Here is a 23,097-nt window from a genome sequence, read left to right as displayed (position 1 = left end):
CCTCGAAGCAGATGGCAGAGCAGGTGCCTGGGGTTGGAAGGAGCTGGGTTTGAATCCTGCAGCCACCTCCCTCTTGATGCTCCCCTTCACCCAACTTCACAACGTCCTTCTAGAATGTATCGCCTCCAAATGACAGTGACCTGCACAGAACTTCATTGATGCCCTGCTGGAAAAGGCATCTCAAGGTCAAGGTAGAGTAAGGACAGATCTCCTCTTTCACTGTCCACCTTCTCTCTCTGGTGCTGCCCGCTGATGCTGGTTTCCCAGAGGGGGACTCTGCTGGTCCTCGCCAACACCGGCCAAAGTCGCAGGACGCCAGGCTTCCAATGGCACGCCTCTCCTTCCCATCCTCCTTTGGTCTCCGCAGAGGCACCTGGTTCAAGTCCCAACACTAAATGCCTTGGCGTGGAGCTCCTGGCAGCACACACAATTAACATGGCTGGCCGCCCACTGGAAGCTGGGGTTCTAGTTCATCGGGGGTGCCATGAAAGAACTGACTGGTAATCTACTTCTGGAAATTGGCCCACGGAAAGCCCTGTGGGTGAGAGTGCACTGACCCATTGTGCTGAGTTGGCGGCTGATGAGGCGGTAGGGGGAAAGCAACAGTGACAAGGCAGTAGTCGTCCCAGGTGGTACAAGTCATTAAGGAGAGCCCCGCTCTTAACTGAAAGGTCATAGTCAATCCACGTGTACCTTGAGAGACAGACTTGGCGATTCTCTTCCAGAAACTCTACGGCTCACAGTTCTACCTGGATGTCCACTGGGGGGTCGTCTTGAGTTAGGGCTGGTGCCATGGTGACCGGTTTGGCCTTTGGGGTTTGGCTCCATGCTTTCTTCTTAATCAGCCTCTCAGGGGGACTGAGGAGGGTCTGATGGCCCCACCCCACTCCCTCAGCCCTTGACAGAGGGTGTTGAAGAGGGGACTGCACATGGGGCAACTTCCCTCTCCCCCACCGCGCCTTGCTCTTTCCCCCAGCATTCTCTCCGAGGGTGATGGTCGGATCCCCTTCTGGGCAGCAGCCCACGAAGCCCCTGGGGCCATCACTGGGATGGCGCGTGGCGGGGAGTGTCCCTCCCATTGTGCACAGGGTCGCCAGGGTGGCTACCAAGAATGGTTTTGCTTTCAAGCTAATCAGAAAGTTCTAGCAATGGGCTTGTTTATTTTTATATTTCCCCTAAACTCTGCACTCCCCAGCTTTTGCAATTGGGGTCTGCTTGGGCCCCCTCGCATGACCTTTTCCCTGGGAGACTCAGGATGGCCCTCCTGGGTCCTGAGGAAGCCACCTTCAGCCTGTTCAGGAGGCTGCTGTTGCAGGAAACAGGGAGGATGCAGACAATGCATTCCACCACCTCTCAGAACATTCCATTCCCTCATGCTTCCACAGGATGTGGACAACTTTGGACCTGGGGAATGCATAAGGGAAATGAACCGGGGCATGTTTTATCCTGGAAACAGCTCTGCTGAGGGATTCTCAGAGAGGCAGAGACCCACAATCTTGCTGAAAGACAAGGGCCCCAATGGGCCCTGGGACTGGAGGCTATTGGTGCAGGGCTATCCAGCACTGGGAAATCCTGCAGGGACAGGTTGCTGTGCTGTTCAATCTGGAGAAGATGAACCCAGAGGGGGTGCCAGTCGCGCATCCTCTCAGAGATGGCTTCACCATGGAGCAGTGCTGAGGACCCTTATCTAGTCCGGGTTTGGGCTCTTACAGACCCCACTGAGAACGGCTCAGGTGCTTCTTTTAGCCCCATCTTTTGCTCAGGCAGCACAGCACTGCTGCCTCTCGTGGCCCACTGCCAGGTCCCTCCCCAGTCTCGCCAGACCAGGGCAGGACTCTGAAGCCAGAGCAAACCTGATGCCGCAGGAGGTCCAAAGAGCCTGGCGACTGCGCACCTCCGCACAGAACACCTTCCTGCCTACCTGCCTGCAGAGGAGGGCTCCCGGCTGCACCCAGCCCTTTCACAACAGTGGCTTTGTCCCTGTGTGGGCTTGCGTGTTGCAGGTGAGGCTGGAAGTTGTGCCCCCGGTATCAAATACCAGCAGGGTTACGGTCACAGGATGGGCAGGTTTCAGCAGATCTTCCAGGCTACGAAAGACCAGGAAGAAAGGCCTGGTGGGCTGCTTTCGACGATTTCAAACCGGTGCTGTCGGCAGTGGCGATGCAAATGGTGCAGGGCTTGGTGATGGCAAACAGGAAGTTTGGCGGCCAGAACTCTCCTAGAGGTGTCGCAGAAGGCAGAGCCCTGCTGATCTGCTTCCAACAGGCCCCCGCCTTGTAAGTTCGAGTCCACTCAGAGGCCCTCAGAAGAAAGGCCCGGCCAGCTACCTCCCTAAAGAATCAGGCTTTCAACGCCTGACAAGCTCGATTGGATTCTGATACGTGTGGGTCCGCTGTGAGCTAGAGGCAGCTCCACAGGGCCTGGTTCCCTACGTAGGGAAGGGACTGCCTTTGAAAAGGCAGTGGAGGGAGTTAAAAAATCCCAGTCATCATGGAAAAGTGTTTATTTTTTTTTTAAAAAAAAGACTGGTTAATAACAAGTACGATGCAGCTTTCTCCTTGTAAATGAGCGCGTGCGGGGTGGGTGGGTGGAGGGTGGCTATTTTAAACCCAGTGACTAAGCACCATCGTCGTGGTTAGTGTTTCATCAACAGTTTAATCTCAAGTGTGGCACGCTGCGCAGAAAGAAGCCCAGCACGGGGGCAAGGCCTGGGGTCGGCTCTGCGGGCCACCTACGTGTTCCGACCACTGCCCTGTCTCCCCTGGCCACTCTGGAGCCCGGCTCCTCGCTCTGCTCTGAGAGTCTCTGAGCTGGGACTCTCTCGGGTGCCAGCTCCCCTGGGCCCACCTGCTCGGCCACTGCCGCCCGCCTGGGTGGAGATGTCGACACCTCCCCTGCCACCTCCCCTGCACGGAAAGCTGCGATGGGTGGAGCAGAAGCACACCAACCAACAGAACCCAGAACCCGCTGAGGAAGCCCAAGCCCTCTCTGGAGTCTGGTGCAAATGGCCCACCATGCCACTGACTGCGGCAGGCAGCTCAGCTCCACCCAGAGGGGCTCTTGGAAGAAGAGTTCGGGGGTCCATCTCCAAATGATTACAGCCTGGAACCCCGCACACCCACACACCCTGCGGAGCGCAGTTCTGTGCTGATGCATGCTGAGAGTCAGCAGCGACCAGAGAGCAGATGATTGTGTGCTTGTTGGGGGGTTGGATGGTTCCATGGTAAAATTCTCCCCTTTCACGTTGCAGACCCAGAACTAATTCTGGGTCCAGGCAAGCACCTCATGGGCGGCCAGCACTCACTCACCCCCTGCGCCCCACCACCCCCCCCCCGCCAGGGAAGGGTTTTATATGGCAAGGAGGCTGCACAGCTTTATACTCGAGACCAGGAAGAATGGCCTGGCAATCTAGATCTGAAAATCAGCCCCTGAGAAGACCCTCCGGGTCACGATGGTGCGCTCCGTGACCAATCGTGAGGACGGTGCAGGATGGAGCAGCTGGTTCCCTTCCAGGTGACGTCACAGCAGCTAGAACCACTCATGACCACGCGGACCCCAAAGCCTCACACTCACCATCTCTCGTCTGCCTTCGTCCTTCTCCTGGAGCTTCAAATGGGCAGAAACCTGTGGGGGACAAGGACAGGGGTGTGGAAGGAGAAGGGATGGCTCCCAGCGAGGCCACCGTAGCTAGGGATGAAGGTCCCTGAGAGGCTTCACATGGCCATACCCTGAGCCCTGGACCCGAGAGACTTTCTGCATTACCAGGACAACAGAGAAAAGCCTGGGGGGACTCTTGGCTGCCTGCTTCCCTGGGTGCAATAAAGCACAGCCTTAGGTGAGCACAGGAGGCCTGCAGTCTCAGGAGAGCTCTAGCTGATGCCAGCGCGGTACACTGAAGGTGGGCAGCTCTAGCCCCGGGGCCTTGACGACCTGCCACAAGCCAGCTGCTAGGTCACTGGTAGCAGACACCGTCCACAGGGGAATAGTTAAACTGCAGGAACTGGCCAATGCTACACTACAAGGGCACTTTCTTCTTTATCAAGGTCAAGGCTCCACCGGGCCCCTGGCCTGGCATAGATGACCCTGGAATCGGTTCCCTGTGCCTTGGCTTTACTCCACCAGCATTGGGGCCTGGGGCGAGGAAAGAGCCTCCGTTTCTTCCATGCCATGAGGAGGTTACAACGTGTCCTGCTCACACTACTGAAGTGGCTGCAAACACCCATCGAGTGGCCTCGAGAAGCCAAGGGGAGCCACAGAGTGGTCAGGGCGCTGGGCTCAGACAGGGCCACGCCTACGCCAGCTGGGCTGGGGACATCCACCTGCTACGTGGCAACAGGCATCACACCCCTGTGCACCCTGGGTTGACAGAGACCACCAGGGACACAAAAACCTTCCCCCTGGGGTCTGACGGGCAATGGGCCTTCAGACGGAGGCAGCTGCCCGGTTCCTCTGAGGGGTGACAGTGCCCCATGAGGTCAAGGGCATCCTAGCCTCTTGCTAAGTCTTACTTGGGAGTATCAGCAAATGCTCTGAATCGGGAGGCCATTCCGCTTCATGTTGGAGACACACGCACGTCACCTAGCAGAGGCTGGCGACAAGGTAAGGGGGCGGGAGGGGATGAAAACAGAAGCCCCCCAGCCTGTCTGCCAGGGAAAGCAGTGAGTGAGTGGCAGTCAACGTCACGCTTCCCAACAAGGAGCCATGTGCTTTACTCGCCGCCAGCTCGCAGGGAAGCCGACTTTGGGGCGCCCCAGAGGAAGCAGCTGCTCAAGAACCAAGCAGGGACGTGTCAAGTTTGTACTGACTGGACTGGATACCCAGGTCAGGGGGCGTGGGGGCAAAGAGCAACTCCCCACGTGGCGGCTCCACCCAGACTACCTGCACACTTTCCCCCAAGCCGCCCCCTCCCTGTCCCCAGGGCAACAGCGCCCACCTGGCAGCTGGATCAACAGTCCATCTGTGCAGCACACATGCCCACCTGGGGAGGCCGAGCCTTGTGGGCAGGTATCGTCTTACTTGTGCTCGAGAAAGATGAATGGGCTCAACCCTACAGGGACTTCCCTCCCTGCTCCCCGACAAAGCAGCTTAGGGAGAGCGGATCGCATATCTGAAAAAACAAACCTCCTTCCCTGAGTGGAGCTCAAAACCCCTTGAATCGCCCTGCAGCTGAAACACTGTGCGGCTGCCACGCACTGGCACTTCCAGGTGGGCGCTCGGCCGAAACCAAAGCCAGGCGCTCAGTCAGCCAAACCAGGCCCACGTGAACCTCCCAACCAAGGACGGGGCACACCAGGCTGAGCACGCCTGCAGGCAAAGCAGAAAATCCAACACCACCCCCACTACCTGTGCCCAAACAGGCATGATAAGCATCTAGACAGCCACCTTAGACCCTTCATGGGGCTGGGGCAGCTTCTGGAGACTTCCACAGCCCACAACTCTGTCGGTGTGACCCAGGTCAGTGTGCATTGGACCTTTTAACAACACACATGGCCCTGGAAACCCAGGGCCACACTTGTGGGTCACAATCTGTTCCAAGGATATAGCCAGGCGGTTCCAGAAATGCCTTCTAAAGGGGCCACTTCTGGGACCTCCAAAGGTGGAGCCATTTCCAACCTCTGAGGAACGTCCAGAGGACTTGCGTGAGGACACTACAGGGAAGCTTCTGAAGATAAAAGGAAGGCAGACCGAGCTGTGGCAGCGACAGGGACTGACCGAGCGCCGGCGAGGTGCCGGCCTCTGTGTCTGAGCTGACTGCTTTATCCCACTCATTCAAGATCAGCGTCAACCCCGCGTGGTCTTGCCGAGGGGGAGGCCAAGGATGTGAGTGGGAAAGCAATTGCCTGGAAAGGAAGCCAAGCCGAGCCGTGACGGCAACACTTTGAAGTCAGAGAGACCTGCCTCTGAGTCCCAGGGTGGCCACCAGCAGCTGCACGACTTCCAGCGAATGGCCTGTTCTCTGGAGCTCCGTGTCTCCTCTGCTTCCAGCAGGAACACTCGCTCTTGGCCGAGTGCGTGTGATGGCCACACGGAGTTCTGTGCAGTCAAGGCCTGGGCCTAGCAGGGTTTGACACACTCAGTGTGCATTCTCCCACACGGCAGATGGGCCGCTCAGAGAACAAGACCCTTGGAGCCCTGACCACGGCACCAGGTTCTCCGGAGCATGGCTCCAGAATCCCAGAAGACCCTGAGGATGGCAAGTTTGCCATCCAAGGACTGTCGGGAAGTACGGCCACAGAGTTTGTTCTCAATGAAGCTGCCTAAAGAGCGCACCTCTTTGGAGAGCAGAGCTGTGCTGGGAGGCGGGGCTGCTGGCCACATGCAAGCGGCCTGGCAGAGCTAGCTGTCAGCTCTGTGAGAAGTGAGCGGCCAGGTGGCTGGTGGGAGCACTCACCATCATAGCCTCTTGGACGGTGAGGTGCGGCAGCAGCATGTCATCCTGCATGATGTAGCAGGACACCTTCCGGAAACAGCGCAGGTCCCGAGGCATGCCATTGATGAGGACCGCCCCTTTCATGCCAGTCTCCCTGCAGGGCAACAGGAGGCGGGTCAGCACCCAGCGGCCAACTTCTCCTGCTTCTCCTTCCTCCCAGCATCTTCGCAGCTCAATCACCTGCCCTCGAGGCACTGAGGGGCCAGAGGGGATGGAGACCTGGGCAGAGAACCCCTGTCATCCAGAGGAAGAAAGCACACAGAGAAAATGCCCAGCAGGGGAAAGGGAAGCCGAGTGCCTGGCCTCCCCTGGGAGGGTCTGTTTATAGCAAGTGGTGGTGGCTGTGCCATCTGTGGCTACTAAACAAACAACGGAGATCATCCGTGGCTGTTCCCACACACACAGCCTTGAATGGGCGCTACCCCCCTGGCTCTCAAGGGCCTCTGAGATTGGCATATGGTCAGTGGTACCGACAACGGGAGACTTGGAGGTCAGGATGTAGGAGCCGATTTCTGAGGCACCCCCACACCCTGAGTGAGCAGCAGCAGCCAGCTTGGCCCTCGGGCTCAGGTGGCCCAGGGAGGAGTGGGCCTGGGCCCGGGCCCTGGTCCTGCTCAGCCAGCAGTGGTCCTCACCACCAGGGGAAGCTATTCTCTCTGATCACCAGGAACATGTAAAAGCATCCCACATGACATGGGAAGATGGAAGGGGTGTGGCCTCACTGACCTTAGCCTAGCGACCATGACCTGACTCAAACAGGTGTTTGCTTGGTTTGGGGGTTTTTTGTTTGGCGTGTGTTGCTATTTGTTTTGTTTTCTAGAAAGGGACCTTGATGGTTACTCATTGGGACTTCTATACGCAAGGTCAGCAGTTCGAAACCACCAGCAGCTCTGCAGGAGAAAGACACTGGTTTCTACTCCCATAGAGAGTTACATGCAGTCTTGAAAACTCACGGGCAGTTCCACCCAGTCCTGTAGGGTCACTAAGAGTCGGCACTGACGATGGCAGTACGTTTGGTTTGGGAGTTTTAAAGGGTCTGTTTTTCAGCATTCACAACGGATCACACTAGGCAGGACATTGGATGGTGTGGTTTCCATAATACTAAACAACTAACATCGTCACAGAGCAGGAGCTAAGGAAATCTGGGCCTCCACCAAGTGGGTCTCCTTAGTCTCTTCCGAAAATGCTCGTCAGCCTCCTTTCAGATTCACTTGCTTACAATCTCCTCTTCCCACCTTCTTCCTGTGCCTTCAGACCTCACCAAAGGTGAGCTCCTTCAGGATGCCATCGCTGTGCGTCCTGCCCCAGGGGGTCAGAGGGTGGGGCTGACCTCTCCCCTTAGCCCGTATCCTTCTCCACCCATCCCGCACCACGCGCCAGACTGTGCCAACAACCATAGAGAAGGCCCAGGGCCAGGCAGCACTCTGGTACAACACACAGTGGCTGTGAGTCAGCGCTCACTCACCAGCAGCCATCGGCAACCACCGCGCCACACGCTCAATGCTGTTTTCTTCCCCGGGCCCTTTCCATTGCAGATGCCACAGCGCCCAGAAGCTCACCTCGGACAGGATGGTAAGAAGCCCCCGACTCGAGATGACCGAGTACAGCAGCGTCACTGCCCTCCACCCGCCAGCCAGGCCGGCACATCTGGGTGAGAGCCTTGCCCCCTCTCTAGCCGGCCAGCATGCCTACCTGTATCCAGCCAGAATGTTCATCAGCGTGGACTTCCCAGCCCCGGAGGGACCCATGATCGCCACCAGTTCACCACTGTTGAATTTTCCGGAAATTCCCTTCAGAAGGGTCTTGTACCCTACAAAAAAAGCAGATGGAGTTCAATTTTGTCACCATCGCCGGGCGTGTTTTGGCTAACACAAGTCCATTTGCCTGCCCAATGGTGGTCAAAGGCAGCCTTCCCTATGCCCCATTGTCAAATGCTAAGTTCTAGGCAAGAAAATTGACCTTGTGTGCCTTATCTGCTTCCTTAAATGCAGTTCACGATGTTACAGACCAATTCTACTCCTCACTATCAACAAGGATGGGTCCTGAAAAAATGATGCCCGGAGAAACGTCAGCCACCAGATGTTCCTCAGGCTCCAGGCGCAGCAGGCCCATGGGGCTCCTCCTGGCCCTGCTGGGGCAGTGGGAAGAACACTGTCACATCTGGGCCATTTCAAGCTGACTCAGGATTAGCCGGCAGGAAGGGACCAACTACACCATGACCCATGTAGAGGTCTCTCTCCACAGAAGCGTTCACAGACTGCCTGCTGGTCCCAGGGCCCCCACCGTGCAAACAGCAGATCTCAAAATGTTCAGGGTGGTGACTGCCCCGAATTCTGTCAGGCGCCTGGGCAGCCTCACCACGGCTTGCGGGCCTGGCCAGGATTCAGCAAGGCCAGCAGGGGAGTGCAGGTTAATGACCCCAGTTCCCAGCGGCCTCATTTCTTCTCTCTCTCTCTCTCTCTCTCTCTCTCTCGCTCGCTCACTCGCTCGCTCTCAACACCATTCCCATCCAAAGACGGGGGAGAGGGTTGGAGTGGGAGGGATCAAGGACTTGGGATTCAGGAGGATGAAACTCTCACTCAAAAACAAACGGATCTTCACCTGGCTTTCAGGTGAGGAAAGTGTGCATGTATATATATTTTAGCATGCTGTGAACGTGCAACGTCGGAGGGCGAGACCGTCGCTAAGCAAGGAGTAAGTACAATTACCCGTCCACCTATAACACACAGAATGCTTCAGAGTTTGCAGAACACATTTACATACATTAATGAACGCGCAAGGAATCCTCCATGCCGATGTACATTGAGGGAATGGCTAGCCCCCAGTTTGTCACACTGTGGTGGCCTGCATGCTGCCACCAATATTTCAACTGCCAGCAGAATCACTGGTGTTGGGCAGGTTTTAGCAGAGCTTCCAGACTAGAAAGAGAGGTCTGGCTATCTACTTCCAAACACCAGCCAACAACCCCCTGTGGACCACAGCAGGACAGTGTCTCAGTTTGGGGAGATGAGCCCCTGGGGATGAGGCACTCACAACACACCGTGGCCACATGGCACTGAAACATGCCAGCCTCTGCAGAGACTGCGCAGGACCAGGCGGGGTTGGGTTCTGTGGTGTGTAAGATTGGCACAAGTCAGCGCCAACTCCATGGCCACTGACAACAACAATGACATGCAGAGAGGTTGTGTGGCACCGACAGGCCCTGTGGCCAGGGTGTGTGGCTCCGAAGCCCACACGCCATCACTTCCCAGCTCACGGCTGCACCTACACGGTAAGCACACGCGTTAGAAAGGTGTTCCCACGAGAGTCTGTCGTTTGAAGCCCCACCAAACTGCTTTGGGATTTCTGCCAAGTCTCCACTTCAGTGCACAGTCAAGGAGAAAAGGGACACGGTCCAAGAAAACCCTGTTCTTTTTCTAAAGGAAACAGTTGACAGATGCACCCAAGGATGAAACAGAAACACCTGGGTTCATAGAGCAGTCCCTGAACAGCGACCGTGGTTAACATACTCGGTTGCTACCTGAAAGGTTGGAGGTTTGAGTTTACCCAAAGGCACTGCAGGAGAAATGCCTGGCCATCCACTTACCAAAGCTCAGCCACTAAAACCCTGTGGGTCTCGATGCTAGTCTGACACAGGGGGTCGCCCTGAGTCAGAGACCACTTGATGGTAACTGGTTTGATTCCAATTCTTAATTCAGAAACATCTTTCAGTACAGTATCAGACCAAAAGGGCCCCTGGGTGATTAAGAATCAAGTGCATACAATATTTAAGCTCCCAGACATAATGTCTAAAGGGACCTGATGGGACAAAGGGCATTGGGATGCTTTATAAATGCTCTTAGATTTCTCCCCCATTGATGCTTGACCATTCCCTGAATTCCCAAGCCTGTGTGTGAGTGTGTGTGTATGTGTGTGTGTGTGTGTGTGTGCATGTGCGCATGGACGCACACGTGCAGGATGCTGGCCCCGGGTCTGGGAAGCTCTCTGCCTGTCATCCTCTCGCCTCCCACAGATGGGACACCTGGACATTCCAAGCTGTCAGCAGATGCCTCCTTAATTTGGACCGGGAGTCTCTGAGGCCTTGTTTAACTGTGACCGAGAGAAACGGAAGCAAATGGCAGGAAGCCGGAGTCTCTGTGATTCTGACTCATTAAGGAGAGAGACTGTCACCCAAGGGAGGGTGGGGAGGGCTGTCCCTCTGGGCAGAGGGGCCACGGAGAAGCAGCAGCTCAGTGAAGACAAGGGGACCAGATTCCTGGGCTCGGGACGTGATGCAGGCTGAGGTCAGCAAACTGAACACTCATGAGCCAGGGACGACCAGGGTAGAGGAGTGGGCTGGAAGCCCCCACGTCCTGCATCCCTCAGCAGACAGATGAACAGAAGAGCCCGGGGCAGCCATGACCACTCCTCCGCCCAGCCATGCTCTCCACAGCCAGGCAAGGATCCGTGGGGACCACCTGTGCTGGGGACTCCGGCCCCCAGAGAACCGCTGTGACATCACCAGGGGAGAGTTGCTTTCCGGGCTCTGCTCATTACAGGCCTCCTGCTGACTCCGGGTTACTCCCGAGCAAACTCGTCGGTGAGCCCTTCTCTCTGGAAGTTCAGACATGACCCGGCGCTAACCTCTGTCAGTCAGAGTTGCCGGAAGACACGGAGAATGCCGGGGTGACCTCTGTAGCCCTTTGGACCCCAAGCACAGATGCTACACCAGAGTCATAAAACCCCCAGGGACAATCTCCTAACATCTCCTTGGAGTTCTGGAAGGTTCTTTCCCTGGGACTCCCAGGTTCCCCTCAGACATGGTCACACTACAGGCAGGGCTCCCCACTTAGACAGAACCCTGTGTAAGCCCTCAGATGCCGGGGTCCATGTGGCATGAGAGAGGCAGATCAGGCTGGACAATGGTCACGGGGCTGGGACTCCAGGCACCAGGTGCAGGACTTGGAGTGGGTGGGAGCTGTGGGGAGCAGAATGGAGGATGTGGTCTTGCTGTATGGAATTTTGAGGTCCATATGTGAACCCCAGTCCTCAAGTGAGGCCCTAGCGAGCAGGTACTTGGCCTGGTAAGGTGGATGCCTTGTGGGAGAGAGAGGCGAGTGGTCCCAGGAAGATGGGGAGTGTGGGTGAGGTGCTGTGGGCCATAGGCAGGGTCAAACAATGGAGACTCTGCTTGGGGCTGGAGTCTCTCATGTTAGGAACCCACTTGTCTTTTAAAATGCTACACACATATCAGGGACTGAAAACCATTAGAAGGGTCTCAGGACACAGAAGTCAAGGGGGCCGGGAGCCATGGACTCCTGGGATCCGTGGACTCCTGGAGAGCAGAGTCAGCCACAGGAAGGGTGTATGCAGTAGGCATTCTGCAGCCCCAGGTGTGAGGCGAGGGAAGGGAGACCACTCGGGACCCCTTCCTGTGACAGCCAGGTTCCGTGTGTCTCCACAAGCACACACTTGTCAACATTTATGGCATGGATGCATCCCTCCCTCTACAGAGCCCCACGTTGTGTGCCTCTTATAGAAAAGCAACCGAGATGCTCCCTGCCCTACCTTCCCACCAACGGGGCTGCTCAGCCTAGCTCCCGGCACATGCCGCACACTGCCTGCCCTCACACACTTGTCCACACTCGTTTACATGCATGCAAGGTGCTCCACTTTCTGTGGTTGGGACAGTGAGCTCCCAGGTAACAAGAAGCTTGGGACCATCTGATTGTCAATGTTGCATCATTGTAACAGGCAAACCCAAACCCAGACCCCCACAGCCAACCCAAACCCAGACAGACCCCCACAGCCAGACTAAAGCCTAGAGATGCCAACCCAGTTTTATTAATCAGGAAGATCATAAAAGCTATAGCGTCAGTTAGGCAGGACGTGTTCCGTTTCACTCTCTGGGAAATGAAAAGAAGGAATTGAGGGGCTGCCAGAACCAGTGGACAATCCACAGACCAGGCTCCCGATACCAGCCCAGGGACTCTTCCCTTCCTAAGAGTGTGCTCACGACTGCCCAGCTTCTGAATGACCGTGCCTCCCATGCGTAGAACTGAGATGGTCTTGTGGGTGTCGTTGCTGTTAGGTGCCTCCGAGGTGCCTAGCAACCCCACGAAGGAAACGTGGCCTGGTTCTGAGCCAGGCGAACAATTGTTCTGTTTGAGCCCCTTGTTGCAGCCACTGTGCTCATTCGAGGGCCTTCCTCTGTCTCAGACCCTCTACTTCGCCAAGCATGACGTCCTTCTCTAGGGACTGGTCCCTCCTGGTAACAATGTCCAAAGGACATAAGATGAAATCTCACTAGCCTTGCTTCTAAGGAGCGTTCTGGCCTTACTTCTTCCAAGACAGATGTATGCGTTCTTCTGATAGTCCATGGTATACTTAATATTCTTCCCCAACACCAACACTCAAAGGCATCGTTTTTCTTCAGTCTCCCTTACTGGTGATCCAGCTCCTGCATGCATGAGGCCGTTGAAAATCCCCTGGCTTGGGCCAGGCGCATCTTATTCCTCACAGTGACGCCTTTGCTCTTCAACACTTCAAAGAGATCTTGTGTAACAGATTTCCCCATTGCAATGCGTTGTCTGGTGTCTTGGCAGCTGCTTCCACAAGGGTTGATTGCGGATCCAAGGAAAACGAAATCCTTAACAAATCCATCTCATCTTCATTTATCATAATGTGGTCTGTTGATCCAGTGGTGAGGATTTTTCTTTTCCTTATGTTGAAGTACAGTCTACCCTATAGGCTGTAGTCTTTGATCTTCCTCAGTAAGTACTTCAAACCCTGCTCAATTCCAGCATACATGGCTGTGCCATTTGCATATCGTAGGTGGTTCACGAGCCTTCCTCCAATCCTGATGCTGCGCTCTTCTTTGCACAATCCAGCTTCTCAGATAATCTGCTCAGCATTCAGATGGAATAAGGACAGCGAGAGGCTGCAACCCTTGACACACACATTCCCTGATCTTAAACTCTGCAATATGCCCTTGTTCTGTTCACACAACTGCCTCTGGATCCATGTATAAATTCCGCATGAGCACAATGAAGTGTTCTGGAATTTCCCTCTGCTCAAGGTTATTCATAGTTTATTATGACCCACACCACCGAGTGCCTTGGCATAGTCAATAAAACACAAGTGAACATCTCTCTGGTATTCTCTGCTTTCAGCCAAGATCCATCCGATGCCGGCAATGATATCCCTCCTGCCACGTCCTCTTCTGCATCTGGCTTGAATTTCTGGCAGTTCTCTGCTGGTGCAGTGCTGCAACCATTATTGAATTACCTTCTGTAGAAATTTTACTCACGTATGAGATTAATGAAACTATTTGATAATTCCCACATTTCATGGGATAAACTTTCTTTGGAGTGGGCATAAATATGTTGGCCAGGTAGCTGCCTTCCAAATTTCGGGGCATACACAGGTTACTAAAACACGCTTGTGGAGGTAAAGCGTGGAAGGTTAGCACTGGGCACAAATGAATTGTGGGCGAAGCCATCACCCCTGGGTGAACACCTCTAGGGCACACAGGGCCAGCAAGAAATGCTGGGTAGCCCCTGGAGGCGCCGCTGCCCCGTGCACCTAAGTTTTCACACAGGATAGACTGACTTCTGGGCCTGGATGCCTCACTAGGTCCCAGTGTAACATGTGAACCCACCCCCACGCGGGTGGCTCAGAAAGCACCAGCAAACACATAGATAATGGCCACCAAAGTGTCCGAGCCGTATGGTACTTGACAGCCACCACTTTTCAAAGCCACTTTTACTGAAGAGCAGAATGCACAGGGTGCACACGGCACAGCTGTGCGGCGCGGCTCAGCGGACTTTCCCAGAGGGAACAAATCCAGGAGCCTGTGTCCAGGTGGAGGCGTGACCATTGCCAGCCCCGTAAGCCCCTCTGAGCCCCTTCACTTCACTTCAGCAGGTGATTGCTTGGAATCTTAGGTAGAACCCCAGACATGATGGTTTATAGACAAAAGAATAAATTTAGTATTTCAAAGGGTAAATATATATATATATAAATATATATATATATAAATATATATATATCCTTTAGAAATCAAGACAACACTCTTTTGCTACTGGGAGAATCAAGGGGCCCCCATTTGATGCAAAAATGCTCCCCAATAATCGGTAACCAGTAGTCTCCTGCAGGCCTGTTTTCATGCTGTGACCTCTGCCCCAAGAATGGATGAGAGCCCCCCCTGCCTCCGCCTCCACTCCACAGGCCCTGGGATGAGATCACTCTAGACCAGCAGATGAGAACGCTGGGATCCGAGGGGAACGGATGCCGCTGTGGCGGCTTGCCGCTGCCGTGAGGCTGGAGCCCACGCCACCACAGACCAGCAGGACCATCCAGGTAGGCAGGCTCCAGCAGGGCCTCCAGTCTGGTCATTTGCTTCTGCAAGCTCTCTGGCTCACAAGAGAACACTGTATGACAGAGTGTCGGGAGATGGGCCCCCAGGTGAAGGCAAGCAAACCATACCGGGGCTACCACAATGAGCAACACTGGCGCAGGGTCCGGGGGCTGACGATCGCGGCTGCCAGTAAGGACAGTGACCAGCAGCTAGCGGTGTCTGACCATGGGAAGCACTGTCCTCAGCCTTCCAGGGGTGCTGGGGACTCCCGGTGTGACTTCAGTCTTGAGGGGCAGGAGGCAGTTGTTCTCATGGTGTAAACCGGTTCCCCTGAAAGGGGAAGGAGAGCCCCTGGATGGGCAGAGACCAAGGATGGCAGGGTGGGGGGCCACAGGAACCACTGTGTTGGGAGGGGCTCCCTGCCAGGCAGCAGGGCAACCGCCTTGCTCACACTGCTCTATCTGGCCCTGCTGCAGGGGGCATGTGGGGCTCTTCTCCGGGCGAGACGCGAGGGCCCAGGGAGGAGACTGGCTTGTCAAGGGCCACGTGGTTGGTGAGCAGAGCAGTCAGGATTCCAACACATCCCCCGGGGCCACATGTGCCCATTCCAGCCTGTCCCCACTTCCCTTCCTTCGCTCCTTCTTCCTACAAGTGGGCAGGGCCCCCGTGAATCACCCCCATCCAGCAATTCAGCCATGTGTGCTTCCATGACATGGTTAGGACTTTGTTACAGTTTGGATTGTATCCACCCCCACCACCTCCAAGAAGGCACACTCAAGTCTTAAACCCCAGGACTGTGGCTGTGCTACTGTTTGAAGACCAGGTCTCTGAAGCCCCACTGAAGTAGGTGTGCCCTAATCCCCTCGGAGAGCTGCCCTGCTAGAGGAGGAAGAGGAGAGGCACAGACACACACAGGGTAACGGCAGCCGCACGAAGATGCAACTAGCAACCAAAAGCCCCGGGAGCCACCAGCCAGGTGGACGAGCAGCTATCTCAGAACAGCAGTGCAGCCACCCTCGACGGACCGGACAGCAGAATGGGGCCTGGCACTGAAGTCCCTGTCCTGTTTGCCTGCAGGAAGGAGTACGTCTCTGAAAACCCAGTTGGCAATTTACTCACTCAGATTTCACTGGATGAGGTGGGGTTGTGAAAGGGGCAGGTGTTTCCCAAGCAATCACAAGGTTATTGAATCACTGGTTTGGACTCCCAGAGGCACCCACAAAACCGTGTTGCCTGTCGGTGCTGCACTGGGGCCTGACAAGGTGAAGAGGGTTCCTTCCCCGAAACACACGTCAAAGGCAATGCTGGTGGCTTGGTGCTCTGACCCTCCGGGGCTTCTAAGGTGCCATCAACATCACGGTTGATCAGCAAGCCACCCTGCACTCACAGAGCTCTGAAGACAGGAGGTGGCCCATCCCTGCAGTGGTGGAGCCATGGAGAGCTCCAGAGGGGATGACATAATTATCCCCGTCTCAGCAGAATGCCAGAGAGGCGTGTCTTGCTACAAATAAGATCCCAGTGGGCAAGAGAAGCTGGTGTCTGCAGTGGAGGGGGGGGACTTCCCCAACAACCCCTGCTCCTGAGACTGTGTTCCCCACTTACCTACCCTGTGGCCACCCGTACCTACCTACCTAACCCACTGGCCAAGGGGCTCCAAGACTGAGCTCTCGTCTTCCTTATCGGAGACACCCCCCTCTCACATGGAGACCAGACTGCACAGATGAGACAACTCCTGGAGACCAGACTGCACAGATGAGACAACTTCTCCTGGGCCCTCTCCCATCATGCTATCCCTGTGTGATAGGTTTTTCAAGGACAAAAATCCAAACACAGCCTGCCTGCCCACCTGTCCCCACGAGGAAATCTGAATGTACCTGAGCAAATTGCCTCTGCACTATAGATTGAAGTGCCTACTGCAGAGAGAGGGGCAAGTCCTAACCCTCGTACCTGTGAGGAGGACCCTGCTTGGAAAAGGAGGCTTCTGTGGTTGCTTTAGCAGGGTCATGCTGAAGTAGGGCGGGCCCTACGCACGTCTGAAAATCACAAACCAATCACTGCGGCCCAGCTCACAGTTGCCCAAAGGCCCAGAACTGAACTGCCCCAAAGGGTGTCCAAGGCTAGAATCTTTATTTGAAAGGACGCCATGGCAGGGAGTTTGACTTTGAGGGTTTTTTGGAATCTTTATGGACAAAGCTTCTTCCTGAAGAGCAGCAGCTGGTGGACTCGAACCACAGACCTTAGGGTTAGTCACAGAGCACTGAACACTACTAAGACACCAGGGCCCCTTCATCCCTTCTGAGGGGCCTTATGAAAAACAGACGCAGGGAATAAACACAGAGACACGCAGAGGGCAGACCCACACCACGTAAGGCTCATCTACAAGCAGAGGAACGCCAAGGGCTGCTAGCAGAGACCAGAAGCAGCGAGAGATGCGAAAGGCCCGGCCTCTAGAGTCACGCCCTGAATTCCGTCTTCCGGCCTCCGGAACTGCGAGATGGTTACGTTTCTGTTCTTTACAGACCCTCACTCACGGTGTTTTGCTATGGCAGCCCTGGGAGCAGAGCATCCTGGTCCAGTAACCGCACTGCGGTCACCAGTGACGTACCTGAGGTTGGCTGTGTGGGTGGGCCTCACGCCCCTATAAAACTGGTTGTTGTCTGGCACTGTGTTGAGTGGAATTAGTCGATCACAAAAGGACAAATGTTGATTGGGAGCATGGTGACAGAAGGCAAAACAAAGATGGAGGTGCCTGACACCCAAAGAAACAGACATGGGTGGTTTCCAGGGCTAGAAAGGGAAGAAGGGCAAGCGCAGGCCGCCCAGGGGTCGGCAAACGGTGCTCTACAACACCTGCGGCTCCTCGGTCCGACCATGTGGCTCTGAAGGAAAGCTGAAATTGCAAACACAAAGGCCGTCGTTTCATTGAAGCTGCTACTTGAAAGTCTCCTTATTTGTAAAAATATATGTATGTCTCTCCAATCATTTTTAAATCACTGCAAGGAACGGGATTGGCTCTTCTGTCTCAAAAGTTTGCCAACCCCAGGACTAGAGCAGAGATCCCCAAACCTATTGGGCCTTTTGCTCCCTTGATAGAAAGAGACTATATGGCCTCACGCCCGGAAACTAAAAACTCCTGTGCTATAGCCTATAGTCCAGGAGAAATCACAGGCACCTCCTTTTGCAGGCCCCCTGAACCAGTACAGCATCTCCCTGGGAAGCGGTGTCACCCACTTTGGGAAGCGCTGGGCTGGAGGGTCCAGACGTTAGCTCAGGTGCAGGGCCAAGATAATATTGCACAAGAAGGAGAAGGGAAAAGCAGGGGTGGGGGCAGCACAGGGAAAGCATTGGGTGGTTTGTTTATTGTTGAGTAAAAAAAATGGCAATCTGAAATGTAACACACACACCCCCACCTAATTCACAACAAAATGTTTAAATACAGAAAAAGAATCCCCCCTGGAAGGAGAAAGCCAAGACAGGCGAAAGGGGTGGGGGCAAAGACATCATGGTGGGGAGAATTATTTCCTAGCTGGTGGAGCGAGGGTTAACTCTGTACTTTCCCAGTCCGTGGCATATGGCTTTATTTGGGCTGCGGAGGGGTATTTTCTGGCTCCTTGGCATCGGTGGGGCAGAGACGGAGGTGGGATGGGAGCAGGAATCAGGAGGAGGAATGGAGAAGCGGTTTTGCTTCCGGTGACAGCCTCACAGGTCATCTCTGAAGCCAGCCGATTTCCCCAGAGGCCACTCAGGCACCTCCTTGCCCCTTGCCCCCTGGTAAATCATAGTCTGAAAGATTTAGGACACCTTTCTGGGGAAATCTTTTTAACTGTCATGGACTCAAACAAACCCACTCAAACGGAACATAAGGAAGGAAGAACAGGCACGTCTCAAGACTGCTTCCTGGCTCTATACAGTGGGACCCGCCTGGGCTCTGGGGTTCCTGCTAACACCTTTCAGGGACTCAACCCTTCAGAAAGGTGCAGCTCAGTCAGCACTGAGCTCTGCGATTTGGCTCAGGTCCTGGAACTGCTCCGTCTCCTAATCCCACCTGCGGGGTTGGGGCAAGCGCCTCCTCTGACCACCTCCAGGCCCGTGTGACTGGCCAAGTGGCATAGCCAGTGGCAGCTCACAGACTGCTCCCTGACTTCATTCATGGATTATCCCATAAAGCCCAGCCCTTTGCCTTGTAATAGAGCTTATATTCTGAGTGCCCTGCTTTGTAGAAGGCCCTGGAGGACAGTGACAGCCCAAAATCCACATACAAAGTCTCCAAGTAAATGAAGGCTCCACTGAAGTATTTCTGATCATTAACCAAGGAGGCAGATAATCTTACCCTCAGGCAGAGTGCACTAGGAAACGAATTCCTTCCGACCCTCTGCAGCCAGCCCGGGAGGAGCAATCTCTCCAGGGGCCTTATCTGAGTGTGTCCTTGATGGAGACCACCGTCCTGGGGGCGCAAAGTCATGAGCCATGCCAGATCCGCCTTGCCCTGCCTGCCTTGGTCGAAGGCCCTTGACCAATGTTATAAGTCCTTTTATTTAACATAATGTCCCAATCATGGCTCTATGCTTGCTTCTAGAGTTGCACCTGTAATTGTGATGTACTGATCTGCCAGCAATTGGGCATTTGTGAGAGTTTCCTTTGTTCTGAGCCTTATTTAGCATCCTAACTAGGAATCCTTGGATGCCATTGGGACCTCCTGTTAAAGGCCTCCCTTGAAGTGTCTGTGTCTTTGTGTTGCCTTTGTTAAGACTTAGTAAATCTTCTCTCCTTAAATTATGAGCATATTTGAGGTTGGGGGTCTCTTTTGCACCCTAAAACAGCCCTTCCTATCTCTTGAACTATTGACCTGTCCTTGCTGGTGATAGACCCCTATGCAGAGGCAGTGCCACCTGGAGACCCCACCAGAAATGGGGGTGGGGGCAAAGCAAGCTCCACGGATCAACCCACAGCCACAAAGCTGCTGGGACTACCTTCTAGCAAAGCCTGGGCAGGGGCTAGCCTGGGATGCAGAGACCACCCCTGGATTCCCTGTGCTCAGAGGCAGACCTGCTGGGAGCAGGTAGCTTCTGACCAGCCCCTCCAGGGTCATGCCATCCCACCCTGCAGACTGCAGGCTGCCCCTGCAGATAGGCACACCCTTTATGCCCTCTGAAGGATTGAGTCCCGGTGTGCTCCGTGAATGTGGTGCTGTACCTATTCCACCATCAATGGAAGCTGAAACAAGGCCACGGCCAAGCAAACACCAAGTTCAGCCATGCGGAACAGAGCAGAGTCTCAGCCAGATCTAACCGCCAGATCTTAAACTCCCTCTTTTTTTAAGTACATGGATTCTTTCCATGAAGATCTATGTCCATCTACTATGTGCTGGGTCCTGGGAATCCCAAGAATGTGAGTGGTTTCTACCCTGGAATTGTGGAGGAGGAGGTCCCAAGGGGTAGGGGGTTAAGCTCATCACAAAGAGATGGTCACTGCAGGAGAGAAGCCGACCACTGCAGCTCCTCGCTTAGCAGGCTCTGCAGACGCCTCCACACTCGCTGCCTTGCCAGCAGCACCTGTCACTAAATGACCAGCTTGCTACTGTATCCATCAAACCAAAATCAAACTCACTACCTGCAAATCGATGCCGCTGACTCATAGCGACCCTCTATAGGGCAGAACTGCCCCAGTAGGCTTCTGAGACTGTTGCTCTTTACAAGAGTACAAAGTCCTGTCTTTTTCCAATGGAGCATCTGGTGGTTTTGAACTGCTGACCTTGCAGTTAGCGGCCTAATGCATAACCACTATGTCAGCAGGGCTCCAGTGGCAGGACAATTGGCTGAAGGAAGCCATTTGGTATCTCTAATGGCCCAAGCAGGGGGTAGTAGTGGTACTGTAATAGAACCCTTGCCTTCTGTGGGAGAGACCCAAGTTCAAGTCCTGGCCAATGCACCTCGTGCACAACCACCACCTCTCTGTCGATAGAGGTTTGTGTGTTGCTATGATGCTGAACAGGTGTCAGCGGGGCTTCCAGACTCAGACAGACTAGGAAGGAATGTCTGGCAATCTACTTCCAATACAACCAGCTAATTGAGGGGAAGAGTCCCTATGGATCACAACAGGATATTGTCCAGTGAATGTCATGGTGGGAAACACACCGGAGCCACAGCAATGCCCTCCAGCATGCCAGGATTATGAGAATGACATGGGACACAGGGACAGACAGGGGGATGTCACAGTCAGAGCCGACCTGACAGCAAGTAATGGCATGGAAGGTAAGTCACCAAGAGACAATTACTCACCCTGCCTTATGGCACTAGCCAAGACTCTCTTGCCCTTGAGCACACCATTCCTGCAGGGGCCAGTTCATCTCAGAAGCCAGATCTGCTCTTCCTAACACCCCTTTCCAGGCAGCCCAACCCACAGGCACAGGTTCAGCACCCTAGTCCAGAGTCAACTTGTGGTAGTTACATAATCTGTTGTCAATTTGAAACTAAGAGCAAAGGGGTGGAGTTCAGGTCACAGATCAATGGCCTCGTTTGGAAATGCTAAGGAGATAAATAGTTCGCTGGAGGTGGGACAAACGCTTGCTCCCTGCGAGACATTCCTGTTGAGAAGACACATGGAGCTACGCTAGAGCCCTGGAGCTGAAGGAGCCACATGGAGATCCCTGCCAGCGCTGCAATGCTTCCACTGCCACTGGATCCATTAGACTTTGCACCCACTGGCCTGTGATCATCCTGCATTCGGTGTCATAGCATGCATTTCGTGAGTCTGAGGAGGACTTTATAGATTGATATCAGGCATAAGGGCTAATATCAGACTTATAGATTTGATCTGGACTGGGCTGGGGTGTTTTCTTAATATTCCGTTGGTCTTGTCTATAAAGCTCTTTCTTAAACATATATATGTGTCTATGAACTTATTTCTCTAGTCTACCCAACTAACACACAACTCAATGTTGCCTTTGCATTCCTTCTCAAAAGATCCATATGAACATGAAGTGAAAGTGAAGCTTTCTCAGCGAGCACACCTCCCCTGGGCCAGGCTGTCTTGAGGCAGCCTCTCCATGAAGCTCTGGAACTGAGGAGAGCTGCCCTCCTGCACCAGTTTCTGGAGCCCAGTGAGTTTCTCCAGCTTTCCTGCGTGGCAGTCCACAGAGGCACCGAGCCTGCTCTGTGTAGGACACATCCCCAGTGCAGAAGTTTAGTAATGAGGTTAAAGAAGCGGATTTAGATCTGTGCTCTTGGCCACTGAGTTTCCGAGAGAAGCCGATGGAGCAGAAAGTGCAGTGTTTCTGTGGGTGTCAGAGGCAGCAGCCCTGGGGCTGAATCCCAGCTGTGGTCTTGGCCGGATGTTTTACCAGCTCAGCCTCTGTGTCTCATTATGAACGAAGGCTACTCTCCCAAGGCCCTTTCAGCACCAAAGTCACTAGATTTGAATCACAAGTGTCTTTTGCCAGACAGCCAAATGACAGCTGAGGCTAATGGCCAGGCTCCTTGTGAAATGTGCCAGGGCTGCTGATATAAGGGCCAGACACATCGAGTGCCCTCAGCGTTGCAAGCCTCTCCACGACGGCAACCAGACTCAAGTTCAGCAGCGCTCCACACACAGTTTCCTCCCCCAGAGAAGTGGGTTTTCCATTTCAGAGAAAGGATGTCCCTTCGTTCCTCATCAAGGACAGCTATGAAGAAACAGAATGCCAAGCAAATGTACGAAGAACCTGGTAATAAATAAAGAACTCTGGTGGCATTGGGGGTTAAGCTTTGACCTGCCAACTATAAGGCCTGTGGTTCAAACCCACCCAGCTGCTCTAAGGGAGAAAGGTGAGGCTCTCTGCTCCGGGAAAGAGTTGCCATCTCAGAAACCCACAGGGGTAGTTCTACCCTGTCCTGTAGGGTTGCTGTGAGTCAGAATCTAGTCCTCGACAGTGAAGTTTTTTTGTTTTATGCTGTTTTGTTCCCCTCTCCGAGGTCAACAACACACGCCGTTGATTATTTTTCAATGACCATCTCTTCATTTATTTCCCATCTGGTAAAATTTGGTACCACATTGCCACAGAATTCCAGAGCTAGATGTTTCTAGTTCTGCCAGGTAAGTGTTGGCCAAACCCCAGGAGGCTGTCCCGTGTACCACACACACTACTGGCTCCCTGTGGCCTAAAATGGAATTGTATTGACACTTCATTTTCTTTGCCACGAGGTAGAAATGCAGTCAAAATACTTGCTGGTGAGACTCCTGCACTAGCTCAGGACAGCCGTGGTGGCCGGAAACTCCTCTGAACTATGTGCACCTCAATGGCTAGTAGAATCACACCCTAGAGTGTGTGGTCTTCCTTGGGGGCTGCTCAAGT

At 54.3% G+C, this 23,097-nt stretch overlaps 1 protein-coding gene across 2 annotated transcripts in view; it reads right to left on the bottom strand.

Annotated features, from left to right (window-relative positions):
* The window catches only part of ABCG1 (ATP binding cassette subfamily G member 1), an 80,615-nt gene that overhangs the window by 18,449 nt on the left and 39,069 nt on the right, over nt 1–23,097 (bottom strand). For both annotated transcript variants that reach the window (XM_004696913.4, XM_004696914.2), the window contains exons 3-5: nt 8,123–8,240; nt 6,392–6,524; nt 3,574–3,624 (exon numbers count right to left, since the gene is read on the bottom strand). In XM_004696913.4, the coding sequence (XP_004696970.1) occupies nt 3,574–3,624; nt 6,392–6,524; nt 8,123–8,240 (302 nt within the window). The remainder of the gene's footprint in view (nt 1–3,573; nt 3,625–6,391; nt 6,525–8,122; nt 8,241–23,097) is intronic.

The sequence above is a fragment of the Echinops telfairi genome, unplaced genomic scaffold (genome assembly GCF_000313985.2).
Source record: "Echinops telfairi isolate 266 unplaced genomic scaffold, ASM31398v2 ScPeMD7_7469;HRSCAF=8507_0, whole genome shotgun sequence".
In the NCBI taxonomy this organism is placed as follows: domain Eukaryota; kingdom Metazoa; phylum Chordata; class Mammalia; order Afrosoricida; family Tenrecidae; genus Echinops; species Echinops telfairi.
The sequence above is the reverse complement of the archived record's forward strand: the minus strand, read 5'-3'. Positions and strand labels throughout refer to the sequence as shown.